At 39.7% G+C, this 23,756-nt stretch overlaps 1 protein-coding gene across 1 annotated transcript in view; it reads left to right on the top strand.

Annotated features, from left to right (window-relative positions):
• Positions 1-533: 533 nt before the first annotated feature.
• The window catches only part of MALRD1 (MAM and LDL receptor class A domain containing 1), a 455,974-nt gene continuing 432,751 nt past the window's right edge, over positions 534-23,756 (top strand). Inside the window, exons 1-4 of the mRNA XM_025210089.1 lie at positions 534-603; positions 6,363-6,488; positions 21,898-21,992; positions 22,073-22,234. Coding sequence (XP_025065874.1) covers positions 6,449-6,488; positions 21,898-21,992; positions 22,073-22,234 — 297 coding nt within the window. The 5' untranslated portion in view covers positions 534-603; positions 6,363-6,448. The remainder of the gene's footprint in view (positions 604-6,362; positions 6,489-21,897; positions 21,993-22,072; positions 22,235-23,756) is intronic.

Raw genomic sequence — 23,756 nt, 5'->3', positions numbered from 1 at the left:
CCTAGAGCTAATGCATAAAACTAGTCATAAATTACTTGGGCACTTTTGCCAATTTCCTTGAAGAAGACAGGTCTTCATGAATAATGCTCACTATGTAATTATACTATGCCCCCCCTGTACTTTTACAAGGCAAGTAATAATTTCAACCAGTGAGTTAATGATATGCATCTGACTTGCATTGCAGTTTAATGAAACAAATCTTTTAGTCATAAAGTGTCGTAACAGAGTTAAACATTTTCTAGAGACACACCTATGCATGGATCAAAAGTAACTGCCTCACATAAGCCATTTTTTTTTTTAGAGTAGGAAAATCTACACACACCTCTACCTAATAGAGGTTTAAAAGCAGTATGTGTGAACATGGTTATTTATGAGTGATTTGGGGCTAGTGCTAGATTTATAGAATATTTCTTTTCACAGTAAAACCCTGGAGATTAACATACCCAATGAACAAAGTGGGATTATTTTGTGCCTTGTATTGTATCACTCTTGTAGTTGTTCAGTCATTCAGAGGAAATATCCAGTGTGGCAATGGAACCTCTTTTCCAAGCAAACTATGCATCTTCTCTGATCTACATGGTGACTGCAGTAATGAAAAACAATGTAAGTAGTTATCAGTGGGTTTTATTTGAAGTGCAGCAAAGTTCTGTAGTAGACTTAATGCAGTTTGGAAACTGTGCTTATACGCAATGGATAGAGAGGCAGAATTTCATTTGATTGAATTTTATTGCTTTTTTGTCATTTCATTTGTTTTATCATCTACAAATTTCAACAGCTCAAATTTCAATTTCTACCTAAGGGTCAAGGTCTCATTGAATTTCCTTATTCAGGTTATATAGCTAGATGAGACCCCTGCCCTTGAATTCACAAATGCTTACTGCAGATCAACTTTATTACATTTTAACTTGGTTTAAATCTGGCTGTCCAAAACCTGCTTCAAAAACATTCTTTTTTTTACCCTGAATCTGAATTTCTGAAAACATTCTCACAGATTTACTGAAGATTGTTTCAGTAGGTGAACAGCAATCAAAGTAGCAAAGCTGGAGCTTGCCCAAAGAGCAAAGCAAGCGAATACATATGTTTTAAGGAAAAAGTGACATCACAAAATGATAAATTTTAAAACCTTCTAATGTCATTGCTGTATATGAATGTATTTTCTGTTAGCCCTAAGAGTGTCATTCAGACAATATAATGCACTCAGGCTTGCTTAGCCTGATAAACTTAACTTGCATCTGACATATACTGTTATTGTAATATTGTAAATTCTATCATATAATGATGCCTGGTGCAGAAAAATCTCGTTCTATGGAGATCTGTAAATGTAACTTTAAATCAAAGTTTTACAGGGTCTTTTTGGCACAATGTAGAGCTGGACGAGGCCTTCTTGATCATGAGATCTAATCTCCTCTATTTGCAGGCAGTCATTAACCTACAGAATCCCCATATTATGCCCACAAAATTGCCTCATTTCTACACAGCCAGAGGAACTCCATGCCTTAGGGATTTTTTTATATAATTGTAATTCATATCCATTGAAAACAAGATATGTTTTTATGCTATAGACAACTGAAGTAAAAAAATGAATATGCACAGTTTCTGGCCATGGTTTTCTCTGCAGAAGAATATTTCCTCTAGACAGGTCACTAAAATTTATTGCCTGCCCAATCAATAGAATATACCAGAAAGCATGGTTCTTTACACACTCTAAGCCAAATTCAGGACTTTGACTGTGCAAATAAAAGAGAATATAAGAGCTCCCAAAAGATTCTTCTACACAGATTCTACTGTGGGAGCAATGGTACAAGTCACAAAATGAAATAGACTTGAAATTAGGGATGAGCCAGAACCATAAAATAGGAAATCTGCATTTGGAATGCCTGGGCCTGGGAATTTGGAGCACTCCAATGAAGTGGTTAACTGTCAGTCATAACATTTAGATGTAGGTCTGGTTTGGGGAAGGGACTATACCCAAGCTACTTCCCTCAAATCCAGCGGTGTTAAAACTAAGATTTTTGAGGTAGACTCTTACACAGAGCCCAAACCCGCTGTCTGATGGTCAAGAATTGACCTCTGGTCTTTGGAGATATCCAAAGACACTTAAATCAGGTTGACTCCATACAGGACTAAGGGTGAGTCTTTCTGCACAGATTACATTCCAGGCTGACAGTTTTAACTTTTCAGGTTTTTTTGTTGCATCTTTTAGCTGTTTGTTCTTTGTTATTGCACTTGAAAGGGAGTAGGAGAAATTGTGGATCTATTGTATTCCACATCAACTTTTAGCTTTGAGTTGGTAAGGTTTTTTGTGCGTTTTTTTAATACACTGCATTCTCAAATTAGCACACTAAAATGATGTGCGCACACTCTTAGTTTGTTAGACTGTTAATTCTTGGGAAACAATCACAAAGTCATTAAAAATACACATTATTTTCACAGGAACTGTCTTTATTTGGGGAAATATCACAAATTTTGCAGCAGTGTGATAGAGGATCTCATTTATAGGAAGAATTAACAAAAATTAAATACACATGATAGATCTTGATCTTTAGTCTCAGAGATGTAGGCATGTTTTTTAACTAGTAGATTATTTTAGAGCTTGCTTTCTTCACAATGAACACTGCAAAAAATGTGTCTAGAAAAACCCACACATTTCTTCCTCCTGTCTCCTTGCTCTACAAGCAGCAGTTTTTTATTGTCCAGAAAATTATATTGGATAACTTTCAAGTTAGATCTTTTGTGAAAATTAAGTGAATATATGTGTAGAAGTATCATGAATGATCCAGAGTTTTAATTTTAAAAAGAGCTGTGCTTTTTATTTTGTACTTGTTGATTTTAATTTGTTTTTTCAGCCAGAGAAATCTCTTGAAATAAAATTGAGTGCAATTCAGTGTATTCCATATAAAGGAAGGACACAATGGCCTGGCACTGCTTGCATGTTTGATAAACCATTGACCTGCTTTTCAGCCACTAAAAGATATTGCTTTATATCAAGGTTGAAAACTGCAAAACAGAAGAGTTGATGGTTGGGCTAATTTATACATTAATATATATCATAAATAACTATGCCAGCACTGTCTGTTATTTTCATGTATTTTATATATATTAATTCTGTTGCACTGAGGTAGGCATGGAAACAGTAAGACACATTTACCATAGTATAGTTTAATGAAACTTTGAACTCTATATATAAACCTATTTTTCAACTAAGGCAATTGCCTTAAACTACCCCGCAGGGTTTTTCCAAAATAACACCATAGTTAAAACTTTTTACAACGTGAGGCTGGGTATGAAGGCCATGTAGACCCTAGGCTGCTGAGGAACCTTAGCTAATAGCCGAAGTGCTGACCTGTTCAACTTCTTCATACCAGATGTAGACAGCATGAGATTAATGGTGTCCCACACCGTACTAGAAATAAAGGCAGAACCTTTCCATTGCTTTTGTGTAGGAACTAAGGTCCAGATAGGGACCTCATATCTGAACTGTTTTAAGCTACCAACCCTATCTAACCTGCCACTAGGAACAACAGAAACCAGGCATTTAACACCACCCTGCTTGGTACCCAGAAAGGAATTCATGCACTGCTGGGAAGCTATCAGACCCACCCCTAGGCTGGATAGATATATCTATTCTCTTAAAATTCTAGAGACATTCCTTTAACTACTTCATGAAAAACCATTAGTAAAAACTGCAAGTATAGTTTGGGATACTTACTAATTTTACATTTTGCTACTTTCTGAGCCTGTTCATTTCCAGTAGGTCTGGCTATTCTTCACCAAAAACCATCTTTGAAGGATTTCTTCATATGTCACATTTTCTAGACCTCTAATCACTTTTTGTTGCTCTCCTTTGGCCACTTTTTGTAGAAAGTTGTCTACATCTTTTTTGAAGTGTGATGTCCAAAACTGGACCTAGTAACTTATATAAAATATTTTTGTTTATATATCCTGGTATATTATTATCTTTTTCTCCAATAATATTATGTTCTAACTACTATTCATCTTTGTTGTCAGTCATTTTCTGCCCTGTTATTTCCTGCTTTATATTGGTGTATCTTGATTGTTTGTTCTTTGGTGTAGTACTTTGCATTTTTTTTTTCTTTTTGACATTTCATCCTATTTATTTCAATTCACCTGCTTTCAGTTAATCAAGGTATTCTTAATCCTATTCATGAAAATGTCTATTGCCCAACCTAGTTTCCTGTCATCCACAAAGTTACCAAGTATACACTCACTACTATCCTCCAAGTCTTGAATGAAGATACTGAACAGTAGTGGACCCAGGATAAATTCCTGGGGAACCCAACTTAATACTTCTTCCCAGTTTGATGTTGAGCACAATAACTTACCTTTATAACCTCCTGTAGACCATATTTCCATAGTTTACTTATGACAATTTAATAAGAGACAATATCAAAAGCCTTATTAAGGCTGAGATTTATCACATCTGCCTTCCACTCTCCACAAGGCCCATGAAATTGTCATAGAGGGGACTTTAAAGTCTAAATGCCTCCTTTAAAGTGACCAACTTCCTATAACTTGTGAACTAAAAAAACAATGCAAGGAAATCAGTTGGGTATTTTGCAAAAGGAAATGGCTGGCAAACAAAATTGCATGGTAGAGAACTATCTGCACTTTTCAGTGGGGGCGTGTAAGAGGTAGACTCTGGTGCATTTCAATTCTGTGGGCTTTTGCTCCATTCTAAGGGAATTTTCCACTGCTCCAGGAGCTGAAGACTGTACGTACAAAGAACTGGTAGAAGAAGAAAAGCTCCAGATCATATGAAACACTTTCTTTCACTTGCGTGGTTTTGAAGATGTCCCAGTGAAACCTTTAGACCTTTTTCCCAACATTTGTTTAACTAAAGCAATCTGGTGAATTTACCCCATGTAGCTGTGCTGTTTCAGTTTATTCAAAATGATATGTTTTTTCAGCAAAAAAGTTTTGCCTGAAAAATGTTGTCCAGTTTTAGCAGGCAGTGCAATACAAATGCTCATATTGAACAGCTCACACTGGGACTTTAATTCATATTCTGCAATAGATTCTGCTGCTGCTATGTTGTCACGCTAGAAATGAACCTGTTTATCCCTGAACCTGAAGCTAGAAGCATAATGTGAATTTAAGCTTCAGGGCCGACTGTGGCAGCCTCACACTGAAAGACTCCAAGACTGCACTGCCAGGGATTCCCTAGGGGATCTGGGTTGCTTAGATATTTTCTTAAACTGCTAGGTGTGTACCTTGTACTCCCTCAGCAATTCTTCATGTGGTTGCTGCTCTGCTTACCTCAGTTTTGTCTGCATGCCAGTTACTGTTGAAACTAAGTCGATAATAGCAAATAGTCCTCCCCCTCATTCTGCTATTAGCACATTGACTGCATCACCGCCCCACAGCACAATGGCAGATAAGTTTGTCACGAAAGACTCCGAGCCAGGATATAGCATTCAATTACCCAGGAAGGGGGAGGGTAAGAGAGTGAGAGAAGCAGCCCAGACCTAATGTACACATGCTGAAGATCAGGAAGAAAGAAAAGGAAAGGGTAGCAGGAGAAAAACATGAAGTACTGCCCTCTGTCCTTCCACTTCATTTTCTTGCCAAGGGTGTCTCCCCTCCTTTGGTCTCATCAAAGCAGCACCCCAGCTGGCTAAGGGAACCTTCATCTAATTTAGGACACGTTCATGCTATGTGCAAAATGGGTTGTGAAAAATACTGAGAGCCTCATCCTCCCATTATACATCCCTACCCGTCAGAAACCCCCATTTAGGTCCTTGAAGGTTTAGTTAAAATAACGAACATGCTGTTGAAAAATCAGGTTTTGTTATAGTGACAGCAACAGAGGTGTAGATTTAAAAAAAAAAAAAAGAGGTTCTAAATGGCGATTTGCTGGTGCTGAACCCTTTTTTACTACTTTAAAGAGCCTGGTGTTGACGTGAATGATAATCTGTATTGAAGCCTTTGAATTAAGTGGCAGTGATGATGTTTGCTGTATTTTTAAGATTATTGTATCTGCTTACATGCAACCTGATACAATTTAAACACACATTTTACATAAATAGGTGGAGAGGTATATTTTGTGTAGAATGGACTTGGTAGCAAGATGATACATGAGCTCCTCTAGGTATGTAGACTGACTTCTTTTCTTCCTTTTCCTCTATTATTCCCACTGCACTACTTGTTGCCTTTTCTCATTGTTCGTAGGAAAACATTTGGATGTATTTTACATGTCCTGTGAGACATTTGAGAATATTTCTGTGCGCTTTGTAAATAATGAAGAATGGCAATAATACATTCATTTGTTTCTATTTATTTGGTTATGGTTGTAGTTAAATCATTATTCTATACAGATTCTGAAAACATTTATTTCTGATTAGGTTATAAAGTGTGTGATTTTGAAAAGGACCTGTGCAATGTGTTCCTCTTTGTTAATGGGTGGACAAGGAGAAATGGCCTAACCAGCATGGAATCACCCCTCTCTGACCACAGTGGAAATAACACTGGTAAGGAGCCCCAAGTGTGTAACCATCTGGTGTCTGCTTTAGATGTTAATGTAAAGAGAGACTAAATTATAATCTTACATTTTTTGCAATTGTTGATTATGCTTGTCTAGAAATACTGAATGTTTATTTGTTTCTACTAACTGGTGAAGTTTTCCTATTTTTCCTGACTTAACCTGCACTTATTTTGTAATTTATTTTACTATGGTTACTGCACATATATTGGAAAAATCATAATCGGAAATGATGAGAAATGAGTCCCGGGTAACAACTCTTTCTATCATGTGACTTAATAGTTGATGTAGTATTAGCATCAAATCAAAGTTTACTAAGAAGAGTTTATTACTATGAGGGCTTACATAATCATTTACCAGGACCCAGCTGGCTTTGTTTAGTTTTGCTTTTTTGCCTGGCTTGGTACTATTCATTCCAACTTTGAAATCATAAAAAAGAAAGGGAAGGCCTAGAAGGGACCTCAAAAGATCATCTAGTCCAAACATCTGCTCAAGGCAGGGTCATCCTTGTTTAAACCATTTCACTTTAGCGTGTCTACCTTGCATCTAAAAATGTACAATGATGAGAGCTATACAGTTGCTCTAGCATCTTTAATATCCAACCTAAAATTCCCTTATTGTAGTTTCAGATGATTACTTTTTGTATTCTGCCCATAGACAATAGTCTGGCTCCATCCTCTGTTTCCTAACATAAACTATTTTAATTGCCTGAATTTAACTGTTCATTAAAATGCAATGGGTACACCTCATTAGAGTTAGGCTTCAATATTGATTGTCATCAAATTGCCTTCTATACTGTTCAGAAAGTGTCTCTCTCCAGCTGGCACTTATGTCCTATAGGCACCAAGATACTTTGAATTATTGGAGAGCATGGCCTCTTCTTTGCCCCTTAACAGGATGTGGAATGCCCTTTTGCTGTAAAGAAACACCTCTTCTGGGCAAAATAAGGGAGGTCAAACTGATTCCACTCGCTTTCTGTCCTTTCTGCAACGATAATGACTTCAGTTGTTCCTGAGTGCAAAGGCTAGGAGTGCACCTATTTCTCCAATCCCTGTGCCACACATAGAAGGGCTTTTATATCCTCTCTTCACATACACACAGGCACTAAGCAGAGTTAACCCTGAGTTTTTAGGCTAGACTATTTAGATGTTCCTATATATATCCCTTATAGTGTACCTCATAATAATGTTCACTTTGTTTACATGAATATAACTTGTAAACAGCATGCCACACAAGAATTCTGTGCAAGTCAAAGAGTAACTTGAATGGAGCATTTCCCTAGGGATTTGTTCAGCTTTTAACAACTATTTGCTTTGCAGGAAACATAAGCACTTTCCAAAATCTAACTGTGACTATAGAATTTTAAATACTATCTTTAATAGGTACTTAATGGTGGAGAGGAAATGGTTATAATATCCTCTAACATTTTTCCAGATTTCAAAAAGTATCCTGTAATGTATTAGAGTGAAAGAGAAATGTTTCAACTTGTTTCCTCAACCGCTATAACATTTTTCATAAACAAATGAGTAAATGGGAGAGTAACACTCACTTGAGAATAACCAATATCCCAAGGAATAGGGCACCCATCTTTAAGTTTCTGTTCCACCCACTTAATTATGCCAATGACTTAAACCATGGGTGTCCCACTTCCAATATGATTGCTATAAAATTGTGCTGTGTCAGTTCCTTTTGCTGTCTGACCTAATTAGTAATTATTTGGCTAAAGCAGAAGAGCCCTAATTAGAGTTATTGAGAGACCCACCTCAGAAGCTGTTCTGGGGTTTGAAATTTTTTTTTGTGACCAAATTCTCTCCTGGACCAAAGAAACCTTTCATGCTGAATGTTTAATGAAAACTGGTAAATGCTTATGAAAACTTAATGGTTTAAATAAATATCTTTTTTCTCTAGTTAAAAAAATCTAATTTTAAAAGAATTTTTCATTGGAAAACTTCTGATTAACTCTGTCAGTAATGTCATGTCTCAGCGACGGTGCCCATCTTGCACACTGTTAATCAATGACTTGCAAGTCATGTTCAGGGTTGTGGAATTTGCATGATAATTCAGTATAGTTGATGAATATCTAGGAATTGGAACTAAGTCCTCTATTGTGTTGTTTAATATGTTTGGCTTCTCTGACAACATCTTTTCTTTCTTTATTTTAAAGCTCACATGTTTTGTCTTGCATAATTTTCTCCAAATGATCTATCTATCACCTTCTTGGACTCATCCATTTTGTCAGTTGCTTAGTAAAAGGGCCTTGCTTTAACTACCATATTTGCTTGAATACAAGATGAGGTTCCCCCCCTAGCCCTCCCCCAGTCAGCATGGGGAAAAAAGCCTATCATCTTATACTTGTATACAAGGAAACCACATTAAATACATTCTCCATAATTAAATTGTTTCCAAAAGCAGCATGTGCTTAGTAATAGAAACCAATTATGAAGCTGGCCAAAACTGGGCATGATTATAAAACACATGATCCATACCTTTTTTTTATTACAAACCAAACTGTTTTAATGCAAAACTTGACACTCTCCCTTACAACAATAGCTTGTACTTCTTGCACCCCTTTTCACCATTAACACACTAACCTCTTGTGAACAATCCCAAATCCAGAAGGAAACAACAACTTTCACTCTGTGCCTTTGTCCTTTTGGAAGAAACACTGCCATTCTTCTTTCCTCCATCTCTTCTCTGCTTTCTCTTTTCCCACCATGTCTACATCTTGATCCAAATGTATTTTAATTCATATCTTGCCAGCACCAAACATTCTTTTCTGGTGAAAGCCAGTCCCTTGACTAAGAGAAGATTTCTCACCTTCCATATCATTACTGTTGCACAAAGTAGTATGGTTCTCAGTCTGCATCTCCAGTCCTTTGGAAATTATCCCATACAACACCATTTCAATACAAACTGTGACTTCATATATAATTTCCCTCAAAAAAAAAAAAATGTACCCCCTCCCAAGCTCCTTGCACAAAAAGGTAGTCCCAAAATACATGCAGTACAGACTTTTCAGCCCTACAACCCTCGAGTACACCGCCAACCTTACAAAAGCCCATTTAGACTGAATGCCCCTCACAGGAAGAATATTCTGTATCAAAATCCATATAAAATCTATATGTTCTTCTTTCAGTCTATTATCTGTCACTTCATTCTACACATTTACCATCTATCTTTCCAGATCCCCAACTATTGTTATTTTATCTTTCTTATCATATTAATCACCTTCTTACAGACTTTCAGGCATCTTATTCCCACTCTCTCAAGTTTACTTACCTTTATGAATCGCCCCATCTTTGCATAGTGGGTCGGTGGCTGCCACACCCTTGGCTTTTTCCAACCTCCCCCATACATGCCGCATCTTCTTAATGTTCTTCCTGCCAGGTAACAGCAGAAACGTGTAGAAAAGACCTCCACTTCCTCTGTTGTCTCTTTACAGAACATACTTATAAGTATACACAAAGCTTTCCAAATCTGGCATTCCTCAACCTCCTAATTCCCTGGCTTTGCATAACTGTGTTCTGGCTATGCTTTTTCTTTTCTTTCCTCCCTCTCTTCCCTCACTCCCTCCCCAAATGCATATCTGTCCCTGTACCCTCCTTATCTGTTGCCATGACAGTGGGTACACCACTCCTGTGTAAAGGAGTGGCCAGAGTACCATTTTCACTGCAGCCACCTTATCCTTGAAATATAATGTTCTTCTATTCCACAAAACCAAGATCTATCTATCTCTTATCTCTAACTTCTCCCATGCCTTTGTTCCTTTCCCTTAAGCATCCATTGGGATTCCCAAGATCTTGATTGCACCTTCTACCACCCGTGGCCCGAACTTCTGTAAATTCTCTCAGTTCCCCATACCCATCAATGTACTTGTCATCTTATTTCATTTTGCCCCCAACACTTCACCATAGTTCTCAGTATGCTTCAGTACCCTTTTAATAGATACATTGTCCTGAATCTCTATGTTCACATCATCTATGTATACTGCACATTTAACTTCTCCTGCTCCTGGTATCTTCACACCACTTACCAGCTTATCATGAATTCTCTGCATTAATGGCTCCCTTGCACACACAAAAAGATAGGGGGAAAGCAGGCATTCCTGTCTTACCCCTGTTTGTGTGGGGAATGCTTTGTACAAGCAACCATTTACTAGTACTAGACTTCCTGCTTTACTGTATAGCACTTTTAACCCATCCCGTCGTCTTCACTGGAAACTCCATCCTGTGCAATACTTCAAACATTAAATCATATTTAACACTATTGTGACCTTTTCCCAGGTCTAGATTCATTATTACTGTATTTCTTTTTCTGTCTTGCACATCCAAGATCTCTCTCATTAACCACAGAGCCTGGAATATCCTCTTCTCAGGAACAGCACATGTTTGTTTTTCTTGTATCACATCTGCTAAACAGTCATGCATTCTTTTGGCCAATACTTTTGCTATCAAGTTGTAGTCTATGTTTAAAAGGGTTATTGGCTTCTAGTTACCTAACATGTCTTCCTTTCCCTTCTTGAATATCAAAATTACCACACCTGCAAAATCCTCTCCTATCTCTTCTTTGTTTCCCTGTATGTCTCTATTATATCTGCCCCTAGCCGGTGCCAACATTTTTTCATAGAATTCCACCAGAAGTTTGTCTCTTCCCAGTGCCTTCCCTCTCTTGCTAGCTTTTACACAGTCCTCCACCTCTCTCATACATAACTTCTCCTCCAATTTTTGTTTCTTTCCATCCTCTATTCTTTCCTTTATCCCTTCAAGGAGCACCTTCATTTTTTCTTCCATCCACTCCTTTTCTTTTGTGCTGCTTTTTATAAAACCCCACCACTGTATCCAACAGTCTTGCCTCTCTTCTATTCAGTTCTCACTGCTTTTAGTTCCTTCCTAGTTTTCCTCAATTTTTCCAAAAAATATTTACACCATCCTTCCCCCTTCTCCAGCCAAGGTGCTCTGGTCAGAAAGATTTTCGCGTCTCTTTTCATTCTGAACCATTTTTCAGTCCTCACTTTGTCTTGCAGTTCTTTCATTTTTACTCCTCTTACTGCCTCCTTTAATAATTGCTGCTTCTTTGCCTGCAGTTTTTCTACACCTTCCACCCTGTTCTTTGCCTCTCTCTGATTCATATTTCTGAAAAATTTGCTTGTTCTTCTCTTTATCATAGTCCACCACTCCCAGATTATTTTGTATAATCTCTTCAGAGTCTTCCATCCTTTATACAGTCCCATACATTCTTCACAGGTCTTCTCATTTGTAATAATTGAACATTTAATTTCCACATCCCTTTCCCCCAACCATAGATTTTTTTCTAAACTCACTTCCATTTTCAGCATCCAGTGATCACTGAAGGTCACATCTAAGATCTTCTTGACAATCTCTAGCCCATTTGACATTAATACAAAATCAGTCCATGATACCTGTCTCTCATTTGGTTCCATCCTCGTAATCACCTTCTCACTGGCTCATACATCCATTAAATTTCCTTCCTTTATTATATTAATGAGTACTTTTGATGAGTTGTCTAGCACCCCCTCCCCTCTATCACCTTTCCTGTCACCCTCCTTGATAATGCAATTGAAATCACCCACCAGAATTCACTGCCCACCTCCACCTACATACATCTTTAATTTCTTAAACAGGGTTATCCTTCCTGCTCTTTCAGCTGGTGCATATATATTACAAATCTCTAACACTTTCTTTTCAAGCTTCACCACTATCCATTGCACTCTCCCTTCCACAATCACTTGAATTTGCCACACTTGCACTTCTTCACTTTTGAGCAAAATTGCAACTTCAGCCACCTTGTTTACATCTGACCCTACTTACCTTGATAGTCCCTATCCCCATCTCTTTACAAAAAGGTTGTAATCCATCTCCCATGGGATCCCACACTTATACAAACATATTATATCCACTTTTACCCCACTCAGTATTGGCATAATATTATCCTATTTATTCCTTGATAACACACTTCTGACATTTATAGATGCGATACACAGTCATGCTTATCCATTTAAATTTCACCTCTCTACCACTTTACAAGACTTCTATGTTTCTGCTTGATCCTGTCAGCTCAAATCCTCTCCCACTTCACATCCCCAAAGTCTTTGTAAGTTGTTTTATTGCTTTAACATTTAAGAAAGGTTCCCCTTCCCCCTCTTCTACATGCTTCCACTCCCCACTTCTCCCTTCCCTTCTCCACTAGTCTCAGACCATGTTAGCTCCAGTGAGCCTTTTGTCAGCCCATCTCCCTCCCCCTTTCTCTCTTTGTCTGCTGCCTTAAGCTTCATAGCACGTGAGTCTTTCTTTTTCTAATTTGGCTCCTGTTCTTTCTTCTGCTCTGTCCTCTTCCTGTATTGTTCCTTTCTCCTGATCCTCCTCCTTCCTGTATCATTCTCTGCTCTTTCCCTTCTCTCTTATCTGTCTCAAAGTCACTTGTTCCACTTATCTTTCCTTCTTTTCCCTCCTCTGTCTCTTGCTGTGCCACTTTGACTACTGAAGTTTCACTCTCTTCCTCCCTGGCTATTCCTTGTGGTGTCTCCTCCATTGCCATGCATTCCAACTCAAAATCTTCTTTTTTTCAACTTCCTCTTTCCTATTTCTGCCCCTCTGTAGATATAGCTTTATCTGACAAGGACCAGGGGCATCATTACTGTGTCTCTCTCTTCCCTGCAAATAACATACTTCATTATTTCTTGGCACTCTGCCACTGTGTACCCTTTCCCTTTACATCTGTAGCATATTGTATACCAGTAATATGCGGCTAGATGTCCTTCCTGCCCACATTTGCTACAGAGTTTAGGGTATTTTAAATGCATTGCAAACTCTCCAGCCCTACTTAGGCTCTTGGTGATAAGTGTGTTATCTCACCAGGATTCCTGTCATCTGCCTTCACTACCACACAAACTCTCCATGATACTGTCCATATACCATATTTATCACACATCATCTCAGCATACATAACTTTTGCTACGTAATTCTCCAACCATTTTTTGTCTCCCCCCATCTTAAGCATGTCCATGTACATTTGAATAATTATTGTCCTTTCTCTTTTTTTTCCCCCCACAATAAAACTTATCCCCTTATGTTTTTCTTTCTCACCTACTACCACATACATGTTCCAAAAATCCTCATAATCTTCTCGGCTCCAATATAAATTTTCCCAAGACTTTGGGTTGGGAAAGGTGACCAAGCTATTCAAATGTTCCACTTTAACATTGAAAACTTCAAACAATATTTTCTTATAAATTAATATCTGTTCATCTCCAAACTTCTCTGTCCTCCTTCCCCTGTTACCTCTGTTCTTGTTCTCAGGTGTTACCAGATTTGCCCGTCACTTTGGGGTGTGCTCATTTATTAGGGGTACGTTTCTGGGGGTCTCTGTAATTCTGTCAATGTGCTGCTTGTGTTACTTGTGTTTCTATATGGAGTTGTATCTCGCCCTTCTGCAAGTCCTCACCCCCAATGGAGCTACCTTGTAGGACTCAGTTTCAATGGGGCTGGGTTCCTCCATCCACCAAATCAGTCAGTCACACACACACACACACACACACACACACACACACACACACACACACACACACAGAGATTAATGTGACACACCTGACCCAGCTAGGTTGATCAGCATGGACAGGCTGACACCCTCATATGCCAGGAATCAGTTAATTAAGGTAACAAGAAAATGCAGTCAGACACAAGCACACAGATAAACAAAATACCTCTGAATCAGGCTGGGTGTCCAGTTGACACCCCCATGGGCCAGCATTCAGTTCATTAGGGCCTGTCTGAGCCAAACTGGGTCAATCAGCCTGTACAAGCTGATCCCCTTCTGTGTCTCAAACTAAGCATGTCTCAGTCTTTTGCCCTAGCTGTCCTAGTAGTAACCCCCTTGATGAGCAGACCCCACTGTTGTTTTGGACATTACAGGGATCTTTGGCTTAGGTAAAAGAAGCATTGCTGCAGAGCAAATGGGAAGGTTGAGGGGAAGAAAGAGTAGGTGAGGTTCATAGAAAAAGTATAGCAACCAGCTTGACCATAAAAGTTATTTATTGCCAGGTATATGAACTTACGATGATACCAGTAATAATAGCCATACAAGAGAGAGACAACTAAATAGTTACAATATTACATAGTTTCAGTTAGGGTTTTGGGGAAGTCTAGCTTGAGTTTGATTAGCAAAAGTCAGGTTTAGAAAGCTGTGCCTGCAGTAAGAGAATAAAAGTCAGGTTCCTGGAGGCAGAGAGAGAGAGAGAACGAGAGCATGCTGGGGTGTCATCACTCAGTGAAGCTTGAACCAGTTGAGGTTCCCAGGTGTTTGTTGGAGCTGGCAGACAGGCAGAGCCCTCAGCAGGATCAATGAAGGGATTCCAGGCAGAAAAGGAGTGGAACTGGTGCAGCTTTTGGATCCAAGCACCAGGAGAGAAACGTGAGCTTGGGCAGGGGTTTTTGTAGAGAACTAACAATGGCTCAAGGGAGAACACTAGGTTTGTTTAGGGGTAAACAGTGGTCCATATGCTGGATAATAGGAACTGATCACTGCTGGCTATAGGTGGCATTACTCTGAGGGAGCTCACAGTACAGACAGGAAGATTCAGTGTTTTGGATACCAATAGAGGAGTCATTACTAGAATTGGTCTGATTAATGCTGAGCTGGGTGTAGATGTGGGTTGATTAGCATTTGGAGCAAGGTTTCCCCATCATGCAGCGTTCTCCTGCTTTTCTGATCCCAGAATTCAGTGCAGTCCTTGCCTTGGAATCTCCGCTCTCCATCCTGAATGCTAATGGAGGTGCATTCCTGTCCCATCTCCCATTTAAATGAGTTGTCATCTGGTTCCATCTCAGATGCAAATGAGACCAGGGGAGTTTCATTCTTGTCACCCTTGTCTGGAGGGCTTTAGGTGTGTCTCCCACTGCAGCTTCTTTGTTTTCTGTGAGTCCTTCCTCTAACCAGTTCTTGCTCAGGCAGAGGTGGGGAGGGGGAGAGTTAGGCTGCGTCCTGTGCCAGAGTTCCCCAAGAACACGGAGCTGAGAGGTAACGCAGGTGTAAATTACCTGTCACTCTGTCTCTCGCTTCCTACCATCTTCTTTCTCTTTGCAGGTCTGGCTTATTCCTCCTGCTAGTCTTCCTTTTCCCTTCAATCACTGCTTCATTTTTCATTTTTTCCATTCTGATTTCCTCTCCTTCTCTTCTCTAGTTCTTCAAGATGACTGGACTCTTTCTTCATTGCTTTCTTCAGTAAAGCCTCCTCCAACACCACTAATCCCACCATACCTTTTCCTACATACTTTCATCCCTTCTTCCCTACCTTTGTCCATCCTCCATCAGACTGTTGATCTTGACTTCTGCTCTCTGATTTGCTTGTCATCTCTTGGTCTGCTTTCCTTTCCATAACTGCTACATTCTTCTCCAAAATTGCTGCCACTGCTTTTCCCAACTTCAAGAACTCCTCCATGCAGCACTATCATAATCTCCCTGGTTGCTCCTAGTCTCAGTCAAGGGAGTAAAACTGCCCAGCCCCTACACTTGATCTTAGCCAAGGAGTGGCTGTGAAACTATGCTGCTGATGTGAGCCTAGCTTTTTTTTTAAATGTAGATAGTGTAGCCCAGGGGTAGGCAACGTTTTTTGGCCAGAGTGCCGAAACCCTCCCACAATGTCTACCTTGGGAGGTGCCGGAGTGTCGGCATGGCAGAAAAACAAAATGAGGGCAAGGGGTACATGGCAGGATGCCCTACTTGTGCCCCTTGCCCCCACCCAAAGCCTCGGGCTCCCAGCCCTGCTGCCCCTTGCCCCTCACCCAAAGCCACTGCCCCCCCAGCCCTACTGCCCCTTCCCCCCAGTCCTGCTGCCCCTAGCCCCCCACTCAAAGCCTCTGTCCCCAGCCTGGGCTCTGTTCCTGCCAGCAGCTAGCCTGGCTCTGGGTAGCTGCTGGAGCCTGGGCTGCTCTGAGCAGGGCTTGCAGTGTCCCAGCTGCCTGCTGGGAGCAGCCCAGGATCCTGGCTGGCAGCAGCTCCTCACAGCCAGGGTGGCTGCAGCCGGGAGGCTCCAAACAGCTGTGCTGGGCTCTGGCACCAGCTCCGCACCAGTGCGTGCAGGCGTGCCTGGGAGTGGGTGGTGGAGTGGGGCCTGAGGCAGCTCAGCCCCAGTCTTTGCTCTGCTCCTGACATGGAGGTGATGAGCCCCGCGCAGCTGTTTGCACTCTGCCTGCTGCTTGCTGCAGCTGTCCAGAGCCCAGGCTGGCTACAAACAGAAAAATAGAGGACATAAAGGCGTCCGGTTTTGTATCAATAGAGGAGAGAGTAGCAGAAAACTGGAATGTCCTCTATGATGGCCACCATAGTTCCAAGACATTGACTGTACTGACCCCCATTTCTACCACTTTCACAAGACAATTTTGGTACTCACCAGTGGCAAACAGTACTCACAAGCACAGGGCACTGTCATAATGGGGATGGCAACTACAGAAACACATGTCGCAGACAATGAGCGAGGAGCACAGATTCGCACAGGAGACTATATTTTGGTGTGTCACTCCTACAATGCACCATGCAAAGCAGCTGACCGTGGGCTTCCACCACACCGATTGATTGCATAAGAGTGAATTTACCTTGCATATAATTAATTTTGGTGTAAAAAGGGTCATTACATAACAGCCAATTCACACATACAGAACCTGTATAAAGTGAGGGAAACCTGTACTCCCAAATCCATTAGCAGGCATCCTACGTGCAGGACCAAGCCTGGAAGTCTTGGGGTTCAGAGGCCCCCAGATCCTACAGGCAAGCATCCTTCATCCCAGACTCTTTAGTCCAGGACTTCAGATACTCTTTAGACTTGATCTGACCCCACAAGAAGCCAAGGGGGAAAAAAATAAAAAGGTTGTATAGGATTTAGAACTGGTTTGGTTAATTTGACCTGGAACATGAAATAATAAATAAATAAAAATAGTTTGTATATGCTGCTTAAATGTATGTATTTGGAGTACCTGTGCTAAAACTTGCAGCAGTTTCAAAAAGGAACAATGTCTCAATTCTGGCTAAATTAAGTCTATGGGTACCTGTAGTACTTTACCTATATGCAAATTTTATTCCTCTCTTCCATGTTCAGGGGGAGCAGGGTCTGATAGTAAGAAGAGAGGAAAGAAGTTGCAAGGGGCAGAGAGCAAGGGTGCTACCTAACCCCCTAGATCTTTTTTCCCCTGATGTAGCAGTAGGAAGGCAAAAAATTCAAGATGCATCTCAAATATTTAGATTCTATACCTGGAAAATCTTAACAGATTTATAAATGTTCTATATATAGAATCTCATTATTGGGGGGTCATCTTATATTTAGGGTCATCTTATGTTTGAGTAACTATGATGACTTTGTTAGTTTTGAATGGGAAAAAGGAAAAGGAAAGGCTTTTGTCCTGGAGCAAAAATGGCCACTCCAGGACAACAATAACCTGACAACAACCAGCTATAAATTGGTCCCAGGAGCAAGGTCAGTGACTGGGGAGGCTGGGGGGAAGCCAGCTGAGCTGGGAACCATGCCTGTGAAGGTTCTCCCTGAGGTAGCAGGGCACAGCCCCTGCCCACTCGCACTGGAGTCCCAGGTGTCTTGAGTGGGTGGGGGCCATGGGGCTCAGTCTGCCCTGCTCCCAGGCACCAGGAGCCAAGTAAAGGGATCAGTGCTGAGATCCCCATTCCTGCTCCTCTCACTGGTCTGGGGAAGGCATAAGGAGCAAAAAAGAGGGAGCACTTGTAGTCTGAAGAGCTGTATTGCTCCTTCTCTTAGAATCATTTCTAGTGATGGGAATTTTCCACCACTAGAAGTGAACATTTGAACACAGCTGTTGTTCCCCTATGCAGCATCTAGCATATCTATAATCCTCATCTCCAGGAAGAGAGAGAGTACAAGGAAAGGTTAACCAGGTACACTTGATATTTCCAAGTAGGTGGAGTATCAAGCATAATTTGACAGAAAGGTTACCACTTTGTACTAACCAGCAGAGGTGACCCTCTTTTGAGAGGAAGGTAATGTTGTAGCCTTGTAAGACGTACACTGACAAACAAATTCCACTTAAACTTGTTGGGATTTTGCCTTTTTGATGAGGACAATGCCTTTGGAAATATCCACTGGGATGGTACATCACTACAATGCTGTTGCCACGGTGTCTTTATAGTCACATGCAGGCCAATTTTATTAAACTTTCATATAAAGTAATGATTTCCACTGGAACAAAAGACACAACCAGCTCCTGAGCAGTATTTCCTTAATGATCTCAAATTGTAGCAGTAAATCTAAGCTATTCAGGTTATAGCAATTTTTTTCATTCGTTTATGTAATATGAAATCTGTTTGATTGTCACAGCTCAAACGTTTTGATTAATTAAATTTTGCTGAGTGAATCTTGGCAGTGTCTAGAATTTTTTCACATATTAATCCTTTCTATTCAGTCCATTTATTACATGAAGTGTTTTGGGAGTCTGTTTTGAAAATCAATTTGAACATCAAGAGAAGTGCTGGGTCAATATTGGAAGTCAGCAAAAGATCAGTACACAATTATTTGAACTGTGATTAAGAGTTCTTTTCCACCAAAAAAGAATTCTTACCTATACATATAGAAAAGAACAGCATGGAAGAGAGTGATGAAAGAGTAGATTTTAATGTTTGTTTCTTTTATATTTATCAATATGAAAATAGTGATTACAGGATTTTTGAGACTTAAGTAGCTTGCTTATCCCTCCTACCCCCATGTCTCTGGTGCTTATTATGAGCCAGAAGGCCTTTTTAACTATGTAGTGTTTTTCCTAACATCTATAGCCTTTGTGACTTAAATCAGTGGTTCTCAACCTTTTTTAGACTAAAGTTAGTCCTCAGAAAATACTCTTAGCTTAATTTAGCTTTCACTCATTTTTTTTTTCCACGAAGAAAAATAGACAAACTCTACTGTGGCAATTTTAGAAAGACTACAACAGGTCAGAATGTTTTTGACACTAAGTATTCTAGTTTGTAATCTCTGGTTTATCTTGTGAATCACATATAGGGTGTTTGCTCACCTAACAGTTCTAATATTATTTGACACTCATTAAAAAGATCTTGATGGCACCACAGAGTGCTGTGGCACTCTGGCTGAGAATCACCACCTTAAACTTTTCCCCCACAATTTTTTTAAAAAGTGACTTATCCTAGTGATTGAGTTTAGAAGCAGTTTTTACTGGTGTACAGTTAAAAGATTTATTTGAAAGACAGAGATACCCACATGATTTGTGAAACTTAATTATGGCTTTATCCAAAGTGCTAGAACTCCCATTTAGCAGAAGCACTGTTATTAAAGGCAAGGCTAATAGCACTACCTATTATGAAGGGTTCAGGATATTTTCTGTTAAAGGCCCAGGTCTCTCCAGTTCATAAGGCTGCTAAATTGTAGCCATTTGGGCTGAATTTTTCCTATTCTGAGGAATTTTTTTTCATTTTAAGGCAGGGCATTTAATCAATGTGCAAGGAGGCTAGAGGGGGGTGGTTTGTTTTATTTCTTTCTTTTTGATCTCATGTTAAATATTCTAGAAACTTGACTTTCATAAGCTCCATAGCCTGTGCACTTTTGGAAGATTTGAAATTTAATGGCAAGTAATATTTCTTTAAGTGGATATATCTTTCACAGTCACTGTCTAAATTTGTGAAAAGTTATGAGTTTTTGAAAATCAAAGTTTGCACGTGCTCAGTAGGGAGCTGTTAGAGATTCACAGCTCAAATCCCAAAAGATTTTGGATGTGAACAAGTACTTACAGGACCCAGTTTAGGTTTAGGCAGTTTATTTTAAGCCATCTAAATTTAAACTGGGAGTGGCAAGTGCAAGCATTTTCCAGTGCTGGGAGCGACCCAGGCAACCAAGTAATTTGGGGAGGGAAGGACCTGGTAGATCCACAGGGAGGAGGGGGGCAATTGCCCAGTTCGGTAGTGGGGAGGTAGTCAGTGGGCTAAAAATAGCCTGGTAAGCATAGAGTGGGTAGGTACAGCACGCAGCACAGCCCCAGGGCTGGGATGAGTGGTTGGACTTTTCCAGCCCCAAGGCTGTGCTGTGAATATGTACAAGCCTTTGCCAGATCAGGTTAATAACCCAGGTCAATCTAAAATTAGTTCACGTTTAACATGAGCTAAATTTAGATTGGGGATACAAGATAGGCTAAGTAGACAGTCAAAAAGCCTGAGGCTGAATTAATCCATCCTGCACAGGTTAGTCTAAACTGCATAGATTGAACCAATAAGCAAGTGAGCAGACATTCACTTTTGATTCTAGAAATGCAGCCACATGCCTGCAGTGGCCCAATTCAGAAGCCTGAGGACACTAGAGAGTGTTTCCCTGTTCTGGTAGAGCAGACACTTGGGCCGAGGCTAGCTCGCCCACCCTACAAAGCCAGGAGTGGGGGGAGGTTGTGGGGGAGGTGCAAAGTATTCTTGGATGCTGGAGGACTGAGAGTTAACTCGAATCTGGAAGGCATCCAGGACAGAAGTTCAGTAAACCAGTTTAACCTAAATCAGTTAAGTTTGATACTACATCCATCCAGGGTTATTTTAAATTGGTTTTGACCATTTTGAAAGCAATTTCTGTTCACTGAACTTCTGTTGTGTTACAGATCTGAACCACTGTCCAATCACTTATACTGGTTTATGTGTATTTCTGTTCCTAGCCTTTCAAGGTGATTTTAAGCCCTGTGAACATGCAACCTGTATGCCCGGCCATTTAGGTTGACCTAAACTTGTACCTGGCCATTCTTTAGTCTGGGCTGAGAAAACCATAATAGCTTTACAGTGCCCATAGGGAGGCTGGGAAAATAGGTTAATTTCAGTGAGTTGCTCAGATACTACAGTACACTAGTTCAATAGGGAAGTAATAGAATACTGCAGCAGAAAAGCCAATGAAAAACTTAATAATTCTGACTTCAGAAACAAGACTTGAATATATTGAATAAAATGCTAATAATATTCAGTAGTACTGAACAGTATTCAGTGGGGTCACCCATGGAATAAGAAGGTGAAAACAAACTGTTTTAAATGACTAAACAATGTCCGTTCTGCTCATCAAGTGACGAATGGATAAAACTGTATGCGATCACATGATAAAAGATTGTATCATGACGTATATGCACTAGCAGACCAAATTAAAATAGAACAGGTAATCTTAATTCAGGCATTTTGTGACTATGAGTACTTAATTTAGCACACTTAATACTATTGTTTTTCATATTTTTTGTATAATTTAATATATACTGCAGCCCTCATAAAGAGGAGCCCTTCAATACAATTTTTTAATCTGTTTCTTCCATTCTGTCAGATTTAATACATTGTATGTTATTTCTAGTATGTCCTATAGATATATGTAAAATATATTAACAAAACATTATTCTTTTTTTCAGGCTATTTCCTCTCCTTGTCCTCTACAGTGAGTTCATCTCCTGCAACTTTAAAAAGCAGAGTTTTCCTTCCTACTGATACCAGTCATGTTTGCCAGGTATTGGGATGTGTCTTCCTTCTATTTTATCACTTGTCATAATGATTGGCCAGAATAATCAGAACTTTTCTTTCTTCTAGATTAAATTTTATTATTGGATTGGTCACATAAGTGGAAAATTGATGGTGGAACTCCAAAAGCATGGTGATGGTTCCTATGAAAATATCTGGCAAGAATCTGGAAGGCAACAAAATCAGTGGAGAACAAATATAATTACAATCAATAGCACTGACAAGTTTAAGGTTTGTAGGTTGCTATGATTTGTATGTATAATGGAGAAAGTAGAATATAGAGTAAGAATAACTATACAAATTATTTTGTATCTAGAAAATAGTGTAAGCAGGTATATTTTCACTATATTAAAAACTGGTATATTTATTGTTTGTTTTAATCTGGTGAATCACACTTAAAATATACTTAAATTTTAGATAAAAAAATCATTCCTATATCTTCATAAAGTTGAGTCTGTCCAAATTTACACTTTTTAGAGCTCACATTATTTTTTTTATAATCAAACTAGAAAAGAAACTAAACACACACCTAAACTTTGTTGGATTACAACTTTATTTTATATATGTTTGGCTGTGAATCTCTCTAGAGATGTATTAGTTGATAAAGGCTGACAGTTTCCACTAAGTTTAGCTTTGAGCCTTTGTTACAAAAGATAGGATTTTACTTGGAATAACTGTAACTTTCTGAAAGTTTGTTCAAATAGTTTCAGCATTTTCATATGTTAATCTATGTGCAAAATCTATGCAAAAAGAATAACAACAACCTCCTAGTTATAAAATATAGTCTTTTATAATATTTCTACCGTTAAGTTGATCATGAGAAATTAACTTATTGTGCTTAGCCCAAGGACATTCTCAGGTGACCACTATCTTAAGAACTCAGTACATTTTCTTTGTAACACTCTTACATAGTTAGTGCATATGGCAATCATAATTTTAAATCATCTAGTTTTTCTCTCCTTGGAAAAAGATATTTCAGTTATTGTGTGTGTGTATGTATATGTGTGTATATATTTATTTATTTATTTCTAAAAACCATGCATACACCTTAATTTTCCCATGAAAAGTTTTGGTTTTGATATTGGTGTATTCGGGCAAAAAATGCTTCATTGAACATTTCCCAGAAAGCATTACAGCTTCTGGCATATAAAAAGAACTATTCATAGTTTCATAGTAGCTAGGGTCAGGAGGGACCTGAACAGAACATCTAGCCTGACCCTCTGCCACAGGCAGGAATGAATGCTGGGTTCACAAGACCCCAGACAGGTGATCATCCAACCTCCTCTTGAATTTGCCCAAGGTAGGGGCGAGGATCACTTCCCTGGGAAGTTGGTTCCAGATTTTGGCCACCCTAACTGTAAAATATTGTCTTCTGATCTCCAACCTAAACCTATTCTCCATCAGCTTATTACCATTGTTCCTTGTCACCCCACGTGGTGCTGGGGAGAAAAGGGCTCTGCCTATTTGCTGTTGATCTTCCCTGATGAGCTTGTAGGCAGCCACCAGATCCCCCCTCAGCCACCTCTTGCTGAGGCTGAACAGGTTCAGGTCCCTCAGTCTCTTCTCGTAGGGCCTGTCCAGCTGCCCTCTCACCAAGCGGGTGGCCCTCCTCTGAACCCTCTCCAGGCTGGCCACATCCCTTTTGTAGTGTGGTACCCAGTACTGGACACAGTACTCCAACTGCGGCCTGACCAAAGTTGCATAGAGGGGGAGTATCACCTCTCTGGACCAGCTTGAGATGCACCTTTGGATG

Source organism: Alligator sinensis, unplaced genomic scaffold (assembly GCF_000455745.1).
Source record: "Alligator sinensis unplaced genomic scaffold, ASM45574v1 scaffold234_1, whole genome shotgun sequence".
NCBI lineage: Eukaryota > Metazoa > Chordata > Crocodylia > Alligatoridae > Alligator > Alligator sinensis.
This window is presented reverse-complemented; position numbering and strand designations above follow the sequence as displayed.